Below are 11,943 nucleotides of genomic sequence, written 5' to 3' on the forward strand. Positions count from 1 at the left end.
AGATGAACCAGAATTGGTTTGTAAAAATGGTGCAACTTCAGTGATGTGGAACTGGTTTGGTGTTTGTCCGTCAGATACACGACAAAGCACATTTTTTTGCAGAACATGCAAGCGGCCGTCGTTATTGTCGTATTTGTCGGACTAAGATGCTCTTAAATCTGGGAGTAATCTGGGTCCTAAACTCCATATGCTTCAGGTCAAACGAACACTGCAGCATCACTGAGAGTTAAAAACTGTCTAAATTCTTTCATCTTTAATAAAACGATCAGCATTGCTGCTTTACCAGGTGTAACTATGAAGTTTAACTTCCAGGCATCCATGAAAACAAAATTTATTACATTTAACGGAGTTAGCAGGAAGCTAGCGGAAGTTAGCTCGCTAGCTTCGCTAGTTACCTAAGCATGATATAGCATGTTCTGACAGAGATTTCTGGAAATATTCAAACGTACAGCTCTGCTATCACGTCCAACATAAATGAAGACGGGAAACTAAACAGCACGTTTGTAGGGTTACTGAAGTTGGGCTAGCTGGTATATAATGATGTGCTACGTGATCGCTAGCGACACAGCTATGTTAGCATAACATAAACAGTGAAGCTGGAGGACGAACACTAACATTTTTCCACTTATAAAAGTTAACGTGAAGGTTCCTCATGGTTAGAGACAAATGCAATCGCATGGCAGGATGCTGTAAACGGACCAAACTTCAGTCAGGAGAACAACTGAGATAATCCATCCACAATACGAGGTTAGTCATTAATATACTGCAACAACATGGGAATAGAGCAGCTGCCAGAGAATTCAACATTAATGAATCAATAGTACAGAAGTGGAGGAAGCAAGAAGAATGAGTTTAATAAAGTTTGATTTATCTGACTGCTTTGTTTCGCTTAATGTGCCTTATAATCCCGTGCACCTTATGGTCCGAAAAATACGTACTGCACACTGCAGTTTAATCTTTTTAACTTCAGTGGATATTATACATGGTTATGCTCAGGATGTGTCAGCACATTTCTACTGGAAATGCCTTTTGGTTAAACTTTCAGCAAGGAATTTGCATTTGCACTGTTACATTTTTATAAAGCTTTAATGTACATAAAAACCAGCTTCTTGTTTAAGTGAAAATAAATGGAAGGTTGTCTTTTTGCGCTAGTAATGTTGTGGAGTTGTATTTTGTCTCGCATCAATTATATCGTCAGTTATATCGTTATCGCAAATTTTCAAATATATATCGTGATAAATATTTTTGGCCATATCGCCCTGCTCTACACATTACACCAGAAACCACACAGCTAGACATTTTAGCCCCCCTGTCCTAGGGGGGCTAAAATGTAAGGATTTCACCACCTATCCAGTGAGCTTTGAGTGAGACTTACCTATTCATTACAGGTCCTGTGAAATTAGGATCAAACTGCACTGGTTGCCAAGATAAAGGCAAACATTCATCATTAAACAACAGCTTCCTTATTTATGAAAAGATGATCAAGGACACACAGTTTCTTACACATTTTTGAACTGCTGATTTCTCTGTGTATATAACAGTGCAACAATGGAGAAGGTGCTGTTATGAATAACAGGCCCTTTTGTATAAAGACATATTTTGACCATTGTCGTCTTTTAACCTGCTTATACTGGAGGTTTCCCATATGGAAAAAAATAGAAAAACTTATAAAAGACTTGCATCAGATGTGGCCTACTTCATATAGTGAATCATATAAGGCTTATATGATTTACTCATGAAAGTGGCCACTTTCATTTATTGTTTTAGTAAGTATCCAGAACATACAAGTTTCATTTATATAATTTTTCTGTTTTCACTCTTGTATGCTTTTCATACAAGTTTCACACAAGACGGATACAAACTTTATAAGGTTTATATATATTTTTTCCATATGGGTTATTTAGCCAGTTCCTGAAATATTTCTTACAGTGATATTTGTTTAACTTTAAAAGCAGGGGCCCTATTTTTAAAGTTAATGAATTACTTGTAAGTGAATAAGGAAAACTTTCACAGACTTGTATTCATATTTTATGGGCTGATTGTTCATAGATGTGCTGCAGTATAATTACTATGACAGAAATTCCAGTGGCTACAATAAAACACGGTTGTTTTATTCGAACACCAATTTGCAAAACAACGAAAAAGGAATAAGAAGTTTATTCTCCCCCAAAACAACATGGCAGCAGGATTTTGCAAAGTTTTATGTGAACAAATCACGAGAGTTCTGGGACAGTGTCCCTTGGACAGACATGACCAAAGTGGAGATGTTTGGCCTCAAAGATGCTGCAATACTGAAGGACTGATATGAAACAATGTTAACTGATCAGGCCATGCTCAGCTGACACTGTGGTTAATTCTAAGCATGACATTAATAATGGAATACAATTTAAAGGATAGGATGCACTTGTTTAAAGCTATTTTAGCCTCTTATTTTCTCCCATTTGGATATTTTGTCATTCTCCTTACAGTCAGATTTCTGAGGTGTCCTGATTTGTCAGCAAAAAAACTGTCAAAACATATTACAACTAAGTTATCTGTAAAACAATAAAACAGTTTCATTAGGCTAATATTGGCACGTGGGATAAAAATACACTGCCTACTGTTAAACAGGAAGATAATTAAGATAACACTGAACTTAACAACCTAACACTCATAAAAATATAATCCACTTTAGAAACAATGGGTTTATGCTAATAATAATTTTATTAAAAAAAAATTAGAAACTGATTTAAATCTCTAACAACAAATGAACACAGTTCTTACAAAGCATTTAACTCTAAACTCATTTATTCCATTGTTCTCTCAGCTGCCATTGGAAACTTTAAAGGCTGAAAGCAGATCTCTGAGAACACCAATGGTTGACATCAGCTCACCATACTCAGATTTGGGATTTTCCTCTGGCTTAATTTTGTTAGCCATGTTGCGCACCTGTTCCTCCTTTACGTATAAAACACAACAAGAAGCTAAAACTCATAACCAATAGCTGAAGAAATCTTTTTTTTCCCCAGGCTGCTGTAACCAGGGAATGACGCGGCATGCGCGCCTCCATGGTTGACCAAAGATTGTTTATTAATAAGAGGGCTCGCTCTGCATAGCTTATAGTAACCCGGTCTTTAAGTCTGACGACATTAGCCGATTCCGGGTCCAAACTCTGCTTCAGCTCCCAAAGTCAAACAAACACTGCGGTATCACTTAGCATTACAAACTGTCTAAATTATTTCATCTTTAATAAAATGGTCAGTGTGGCTGCTCTACCAGGTGTACCAATTAAGTTCAAAATCCAGGCATCCGTGAAAACAGAACTCATGAAATTTAACGTAATGGGAAGTTAGCCTGGCGTTAGCTTGCTAGCTTCCAGCTAAACATAATATACCATGTTCTGACTGATGGATTTCTGAAAAATTTAAATGTACAGCTCTGCTATCACTTCCAGCATAAATTAAGACAGAAAACTTGTCACTGTGCCCCCCTTCTTTAATATTGACAGTTATAGCACAAACAGCAATACTATAAGGTACTATTAAAGGTACTCAGGGCCATGCAGAGATGTTTAAAGGGGCGGGTGCTCAAAGTTAAAAAGGGGCGTTTAAAACCAGGCTGAATAACAAAAACCCACATTTATCAGGAATCTAATATGGAATTGCATCATACTATATCACTGTCATCAGGTGGGAACAATGCAAAGCAAACGTAGCCTGTGTTTTACCTGATGAGCTACAATGTTGCTGTTGAGCGGTTGCTCCTGCTGCTAACAGTGCTGGAGGGCAGAGCTGTGTTGATTTGAGACTGTAGACATTAAGAAGTCCATAGGAGAGATGGTAGCTGATTAAACAAGTGCTATGAGATGATAACAATACAATGCAAAGATTGGAACCATAACATACCAGAAATAAACAAGGCTCTGCCTGTGACTCACTCTTTGCCTCTCTTCCTCCTTTCATCTCCTCACTGATCTATCACTGTCCACTTGCTGTCCATCTGAGAACAAGGCACAATTTGCTATTGCATTAAACTATTATTTAATTATCCATACTTAAAAACTCTTGTACCTAATCCATAATAAAGTAACAATAGAAAATGTTATAGAACCAAATCATTGCAATTGTGTTTATTATTGTTTTTATACTTGAATACCTCTGCAATGCAACAACCTGTACATGTGTTAATGTTACCTGTCTTTTTAATCCAGCTGCTGAGGGATCCACAGTCTCTCACAGCTCCTTCTGTCAGTTTCCTCCTCATGTCCTTACTCGGCATGTGTGGTCAATGTTGTATCATGTGTAATATATTAAACAAATCGATACATGTAAAACATGTACAAACACACGCACAATGACATTTTATACCTTCTTTAGAATACTAATACTAATTCTAATACACTATGGACACAAGTTTTCATCATGGTGCTGATACAGAATCCTTGCCTTGTTATTTACTCCTAGTGCTATAATAATAAAGTAATGAGAATTTAAAAAATAAAGTAATAAATATAAATAATGCATTTATGATGATATGATTTGTTTCACTATCAACTCTGTGCAAGGTAGAAAGCTTATTAAATGTTTAAACTGTAGAAATACAATCATTTTACTGCTGTAAAATCAGCATTTTGTCATTTTCGAAATATAAATCTAATATAATCTGTTTCTTCATGCATTTTTTTAAACACTGTAATTTTTTAAAATATCATATTATAATGATCCATAATTATGTGGATTGGCATATCAGATAGTTTTTCGTGAAATATAAGTGCTCCAGAAAAGCAGGGAAAAGCCCTGTAACCTACTTTAAAACTAAATATGTTCTCTTGAACCGTGGGCAAAGCTACAAACCCTTGACACCCTAACCCAGTTAGCTAGCAGCTAATGACCACCACTACTTGTGCAGTTAATAAAAGGACAGGTAATGTTTTGTTGTGCTGTTGCACACACAGCCAGCTCATTTGTTTCAATTAATCAGTTTCTACAAGACAACTTACCAGCGTGTACTTACTAACCTAATACTCCTGTGTGCCATAGACTATGGTGTATGCTGTACACCCTACTTACTGGTTTTTGTTGCATCAGTCTGTGTTGTGATTTCCATCAGGCTGAGTTAGTTTTTGTTTTATTTTAAAACAAAAACAATAAACTTCCACTTTCAATCAAAACAAATAGCGCATGTATTAACTTACGTTGTTTGTGAATAGGACTGAAAGGTGACGTGAAATAACGTGCTAAAATGACGGTCATCAGAAAAGTTTGCAAAAAGACCCCAACACTTACCCGTACTTTCTGTTTAGTGCGCCAGCGTCAGGTAAATAACACCCCAATGTAATCACCTGAGGTGCAGGAAAATCTAAACACCTGTGCCACCAGAACAAATAAACAAAACATAAACATTCAATTTGGCTCTTACAATACTGGCCCCTAATTATTCTTCTTCAAATCATAATTACAAAATAATCAAGTCTTACAACTTTTGCTGGTTTATAAAGAATTCCAATTACCCTGTAGTGCAAAATTGACCAGTACCACTACTTATAACACCACGGTTCACCATCTGTAAAGTTAATAACCCATAAGTAAAAAAAGTAAGCCACTTGGAGATGATTAAGTAATTCAAGTTTGTTAAAGTTCTCTGCTTCCTGCAAAAGACAGACTTTATTTATAGCTCTATTTAAGAACAAATCCTTTTTTGTCCTGAATTGTCTCTTCAATTTTTCCAGTTATCCAGGAATTCCATTGTGCTGAACCATCAACAATGAACACAATGTGTCCTGGCATGAAGTTTCGTCTTGGATTGCACCATTTCTGTCTTTGTTGCAGTTGTGGAAGATATTCCTTAATCCACTTTTCCAGAATAAATCCAACATATATTGGACTTATTTCCATGTGCGGTGAGCATATATGTCATCTTTCTGAAAACATCCTGGTGGTAGTAATGGTGCAGTCTTAAGAAGCAACAGGTGGTTCTGGGTAAGTGCTTCAAGGTCATTTGGATTTGTAGAAGCCTTTGTGGGACGAGCATTCAAAAAGCTTCAGCTTCACATAAAGCAGTCCTGAGACACTCTTCATCAAGACTTTGTACATTTAAGGTGGAATTGAGAATTTTTCTCACAGATCCTGTCTTTCCCATACACCTCCATGAAGGGAGCGAGCTGGGGGATGGAAAGTCCATTTAATGCCCTTTTGGAGAAGTGTACATCATATAACAGTAAGGCCAACATTTCTTGACTGCTCTGTCAAGCCACAGTTCAAACATACAGTTCCATCAGTTATTCAGGCTTTAGACAGTTCTACGTATTCCGTATCATTGTCTAAGTGACGTTAATATATATTTTGTAAAGCATTATAAAACCATAAAAAGATCATTGTATGTCTGTATGTGTTGGGAACAACAGATTTACACACATACCACATAACAACGTGGTGCTATCCCCAAAATATATAATAAACATGAGAAGTGGAAGTGAGAATAAATGCTGTTTAACTGCAAATAAATGCTGTTTAACTGCAAAGCAATACAATTACTGTATGGACAACACATGATTGTGTTATATGTACACAAACATTTCCTCAGTCAACCAAGTGAAATCAGAAGTCTTCACTTTCTAGTCTGGTGTGATTGTTTGTAAATGACTTGGCTGTAACGGTTCCCTGCCTCGTTGATCTTGGCTTGATTCAAAGATGGGTTTTTTTAAGCTCAAGACTTTATTCTTTATATACAGAGTTTAAGTGAATAAAGGTCTTATGGGTTGTCTGCTAAATCGCAGTAATACAGGGTATGTTTGGTTATACACTGTGTTTGCAATAGGTAAATACAAATAGCGCAAATAGCGAATAAGGAAGTGTTGCATTAAATTGATACAGTATAATCATCTGGTGTGTGGTGCCTCCTGCTGAGAGACAAAGAAACAGCATTAGGGCATTAGACTTTTGATATGTATTTGTCTTATACATATTTTGATGCATGTTGGTATTCTTATCAGTATATGGTGGCCTGTAAACATGTGAGAAGTGCAATCTACAGAAAGATTTAACATCACAATCTGAATGATGTCTTAAAACCAAGTGTTAAATACAGACAGATTACTGTGATGTACATACCTGCCTACAGATTCACTTCAGGTCTGTAAACTGGAATGATTTAAAACACTGTTTAAGATTTTACTTATATAGACGTTCAGGACATACAAGCACAGACGGATATCCTGCTGTAAGTGTCTCAAACAGAAGTCTTGGCCTTTTGAAAACTGGAAATGTTCAGTGTGATACTGGAGGAAGGAAGTAGAAGAGCAGTAAATCCAGTATATCCAAAGATTTACGTACCCGTACGAGGTTCAGTAGAGCACTTCTGGACCTCTGTCAAAAAGAGAAAAAAAAAGTTACAAGACAGTATTTGGTAAAAAAAAAAAAATTACTGTAGATATCTATACTTGTATTTTATCACCTGTATGAGACAGCTTATGATGCCTATTAAGAAAAATTATTGAAAAAGTAACCTGATTAAACTTGATTAAAGTTTACAGTAGCCTCATTTAATCCAATAAAATAACAAAAGGAGTGCATTTTCCCATCCTGAAAAAAAGGTGTTACAGGTTTTTCATCTTCACTTTAGCATTTGCCTGTAAGAATTTTCCTTCATGAGTAGCAACATTAACAGCTGAATAATGTGTTGATTAGTGGCATTTCTCAATGTTACAGTGGATACATCTAGCGAGCACCTTGTGGTAAGTTAAATTGTAAAGGAGTTTTTAAACAGTGGGTCTTGATTCTCAGAAAAACTAAAATATTAAATATGTTCAAACATCAACAATTCTGGATAGTTACATTTATTTTCTATATGTGATTCTTCTTAAAAAGACAGTTCATTTAAACAGGTGTAATCCATCAGATAAGAGAAACGAGGAACGTGTACTCACGTTGAGCTCTCCATCTGTAGAACAACAGCACACACAGCAATCCTACCATCAGTGAACCAGTTACCACCAGACGGACAACTATTTTGCAGATCTCTATTGGCTCTGGACCTTGTCCAACAACAGAAAAAAATAGTGAGCTAATCTCTAAAATTAGGAAACACAAGAATACATGATAATTGTTGGTCTTTTAGTTCTCCCTGTTATAATATACTAAACTACATTCAATGTCTCTTTACCTGTCAGAGGGGAATGTACAAATTGAGCATTTCCTTTATTTTGAAACAATAATCATGTAGAAGTAGAGAGTAAAGAAGAAACAAAATGGCAGGCATTACTTGCAGTATTGTGACGGATAATAGGATTGTGAGGAGAGTGCCTGGGATAGTTAATGAACGGGTGGGGGAATTTTCTATAAAACAACAAGCATTAGCCAGTCTGGTCTGGCCTTTAACACCAGACTGTTTTAAGTGTTCAATACGATGTTGGTCAGAAACATCTGTTTTATTTTTTTAGATGTAAAAAAGAGAATTGAAATACAATTTATATTTTTTTAAATGTGTAAACCCTTTACTGTTTTTCCCCCCTAGTTGTATATTGGTTTCTCTTCTTCTTACTTTTGCACCTTTGTGGTCCAGCTAGCCGATTTCACTGTGCAAGAAACTGCACAATGACAATAAAAAGCTCTAAGTCTATTAGAGTTTATTGTTCAATACAATCTGATGTGACACAAATACAAACTTATTCTACAGATGAATTCTCATATTTGATTGTATATCCCAGCAAATATCCCCTATCAGAGCCCTGGGCCATGCACTGGAGGCACTGTGGGGAGCCCCACAAGAACTCCTCACTGTAGCTACTCTTCATGAGCTCCCCATAGGTTTCTGTCATTAACTGTGGATGTCCACAGAATTCCCTCTTGGGAGCCCCAAAGGGCAAAACTGCTTTGGACCCTGTATGTGCACACTCACTTGAGATCCACATAGAATGTGTGGGTTTGCCCTGCTCACACAGCTGAACACACCTACCAGCTGTGGGCATGGGCATCTTTGCTGGGAATATGATATAAAGTATCACGTGTGGTGCATAATTTTGTGTAATAAAGTATACCTGAAGGAGGTGTTAGTCTTGGTGGTGCTGGCATTTCAAATATGATCTCATCCTCTTTGACTCCACTGGCATTTAACACAACACAGGTATACCTCTGGAAAGTGGATCCTCTAAACAAATGGAGTCTGCCTGTGAGTTGAAACAAACCATCGTCTGACTGTGTCACCTCCATTTCAGAGCTTCCTGTCCAGTCATGTTTCTCTTCATCAAACCAGTGAATTGTTCCCTGTGGGTAGCCTCCACGAGACTCACAGATCAGGGTACTGTCTGTATTTGGGACAATTTTCTCAGGGATGGAGTATACAGTCAAGATACTGTATCTGGCTGCAGAGACAAAATGGGAAGCACAATCACTGAGCTGAACATTGCACCTTGACATTAATAAAATAACATCTTTAAAAGATGTGATTATTATAATAGCTGATATGTAAAAGCTGTCAGCAGTAATTTTCTCAGGTGTAGTGTGCTGTATTTGGCTAAAGAAATAAAAACGTAATTACAAAGATTCAATTCAATTTTATTTATATAGCGCCAAATAACAACATAAGTCGCTTCATAGATACAGAGAAAAAAACCCAACAATCATATGACCCCCTATGAGCAAGCACTTTGGCAACAGTGGGAAGGAAAAACTCCCTTTTAACAGGAAGAAACCTCCGGCAGAACCAGGCTCAGGGAGGGGCGGCCATCTGCTGCGACCGGTTGGGGTGAGAGAAGGAAGACAGGATAAAAAACATGCTGTGGAAGAGAGACAGAGGTTAATAACAGATATGATTCAATGCAGAGAGGTCTGTTAATACATAGTGAGCGAGAAAGGTGACTGGAAAGGAAAAACTCAATGCATCATGGGAATCCCCCGGCAGCCTATGTCTATTGCAGCATAACTAAGGGAGGATTCAGGGTCACCTGGTCCAGCCCTAACTATATGCTTTAGAAAAAAGGAAAGTTTTAAGCCTAATCTTAAAAGTAGGCTTAAAACTTTCCTTTTTTCTAAAGCATGAAGACTGCACTTTGTTTTTAATTAAATAAAATAATAATAATAATAATAATAATAATAATAATAATAATATGTAATAGCCATAGTCCTTTATATGTGATAAAAAATGTAATTCAATTTCTTATTTAAAATCTTGATTTAATAAGTCTGTGCTAAAATGTTGTAATATATGTCAGTTTTACCTTGGACTTCAAGGTTAGTGACCATCCTGTCATCACCACTGTCTGTGATCACCATGCACTTGTAATCTCCATCATCTGCCACTGCAGTGTTGGTGATGAGCAGAGATACATTCATGTTCTTCTCGTCCCATGATGGTTCAGCAAACCTGTAGCCTCGCTTTGGCTCGTCCAATTTCCCTCTTTGAAAACCCAACACGAGATCACCTTCGTCTTCTGGAGAGGTCAGTTTTTTCCAAGCAACCATACGAATATTTGGATCAGTTACAAATTGTCCTGTTTTAACGACACACTCCAGCAGTGACTGTTGGCCATAGTGTCCTACGTTTTTAGTTTTGCATTCCACTTTTATAAAATCTGTAGAAACAGAAAGTAAAATTAGATGTGACGTTACATGAGTAGAGAGCACACTAAGTTCTCAGATTATGAATAAACTTACCATCAATCTTAACTGCACTGATGCAGAGGACAATGAAAATGAATAAAGGAGTGCCACCGGAGGCCATGATTATTTACCTGAAATGACAGTTAAAATTAACAGGCTCAGTTTGCAACTGTTTTACATCAAAGGGATCTGCTTTTTTTTTTTTCCATCCATCCATTCGCTTATCCTTTTCAGGGTCGCGGGGGGCGCTGGAGCCTATCCCAGCTGTCATAGGGCGAGAGGCGGGGTACACCCTGGACAGGTCGCCAGTCTGTCGCAGGGCCAACACACAGGGACAGACAACCATTCACACTCACTCGCACATTCACACCTAGTGGCAATTTGGATTATCCAATTAACCTATCCCCACAAGGTGCATGTCTTTGGATGGTGGGAGGAAGCCGGAGTACCTGGAGGGAACCCACGCAAACACGGGGAGGACATGCAAACTCCACACAGAAAGACCCCGGCCTGATGGTGGAATTGAACTCAGGACCTTCTTGCTATGCGGCAACAGTGCTAACCACCGTGCCACCGTGACGTTTTTTTTTTGGTTTTTTTTACAAATTAAACAACAGGGTGCAAAATGCATTTAAGTGATTCAAAGTAAAAGCTACTTTTCCTACTCTCTTATCCAAGAGAAGTGAGAGTGTGTAGCTCTACATATTGGATTTGGCAGAATTTTGTATCTAATGGTGCATCATGTCCTTCTTGATGTAATCCCCAAGTTATTTATGTGTCCTCTTGCACTCAAACCAGGGAAAATTGTGTGTAAGCATACATTTAAACAATATTGATGCTTCTGGTGAAACAGAAAAACTGTTAAATGACTCTCTAACTATGCTAGCACTCCTCTTTATGCTTGTGTCACTTCCACACTTGCTCTTTCACTAACCTCACCTCTCATCTTGCCCATCTTTTAAGCAGAATGAGCAGATGTGGATAATTTCTTTGATTAAACCTGGTCAGGTCAAACCTGTCATCATAATATGTATGGACTCAGAAACAGAAACCTAAGAGTAAGTGAAAGTTCTCATAATGTTCCCCTGCCACTGAGAGTATACCTCTATTTCTCTGGTAAACTTTTTCAAGCGGCTAGCCAAGGCTGTGAGTCTTTGCTTTGCAGTTTCCAAGGCCTCAGGTATGGACAGCTTGCTGTACTTCTTTCTGCAGCTCCCATAGCTGGCTAACCTCCCTCTGTTCTACCTTGAGTTTGACCTCTGGTCTCCTTCTCCATGGAGGGTACTGCTCCTTGTGGCTGTTCAACTTGTAACCAAGCATCTCACTGTTCACTGCTGCCATAGTGTAGATCAGCTGGGTAGTCTTGGTA

At 37.7% G+C, this 11,943-nt stretch overlaps 1 protein-coding gene across 1 annotated transcript; it reads right to left on the bottom strand.

The window, feature by feature from the left end:
* Positions 1-2,802: 2,802 nt before the first annotated feature.
* LOC146630768 (CD276 antigen homolog) lies at positions 2,803-10,695 on the bottom strand. Its single transcript, XM_085356619.1, has 5 exons — positions 10,629-10,695; positions 10,193-10,546; positions 9,014-9,337; positions 7,950-8,011; positions 2,803-2,937 (listed from the first exon to the last, which is right to left on the bottom strand). Exons 1-5 carry the CDS (start codon positions 10,693-10,695, stop codon positions 2,803-2,805), a joined length of 942 nt encoding a protein of 313 aa, XP_085212745.1.
* Positions 10,696-11,943: the final 1,248 nt, after the last annotated feature.

This window comes from Diplotaxodon limnothrissa, linkage group LG6, assembly GCF_057381915.1.
Source record: "Diplotaxodon limnothrissa isolate DT_005_m linkage group LG6, D_limnothrissa_male_GT1.1, whole genome shotgun sequence".
Taxonomy (NCBI): domain Eukaryota; kingdom Metazoa; phylum Chordata; class Actinopteri; order Cichliformes; family Cichlidae; genus Diplotaxodon; species Diplotaxodon limnothrissa.

Bases quoted from the DNA above. Each gene is read 5' to 3' on its own strand.
- LOC146630768 (XM_085356619.1), bottom strand. From the start codon at position 10,695: ATGGCCTCCGGTGGCACTCCTTTATTCATTTTCATTGTCCTCTGCATC. The intron at 9,338-10,192 runs GTAAAACTGACA...TTGTCTCTGCAG, and splicing joins CACTAACCTTGAAGTCCAAG to CCAGATACAGTATCTTGACT. The intron at 8,012-9,013 runs GTATACTTTATT...TTGTTGGACAAG, and splicing joins AAGACTAACACCTCCTTCAG to GTCCAGAGCCAATAGAGATC.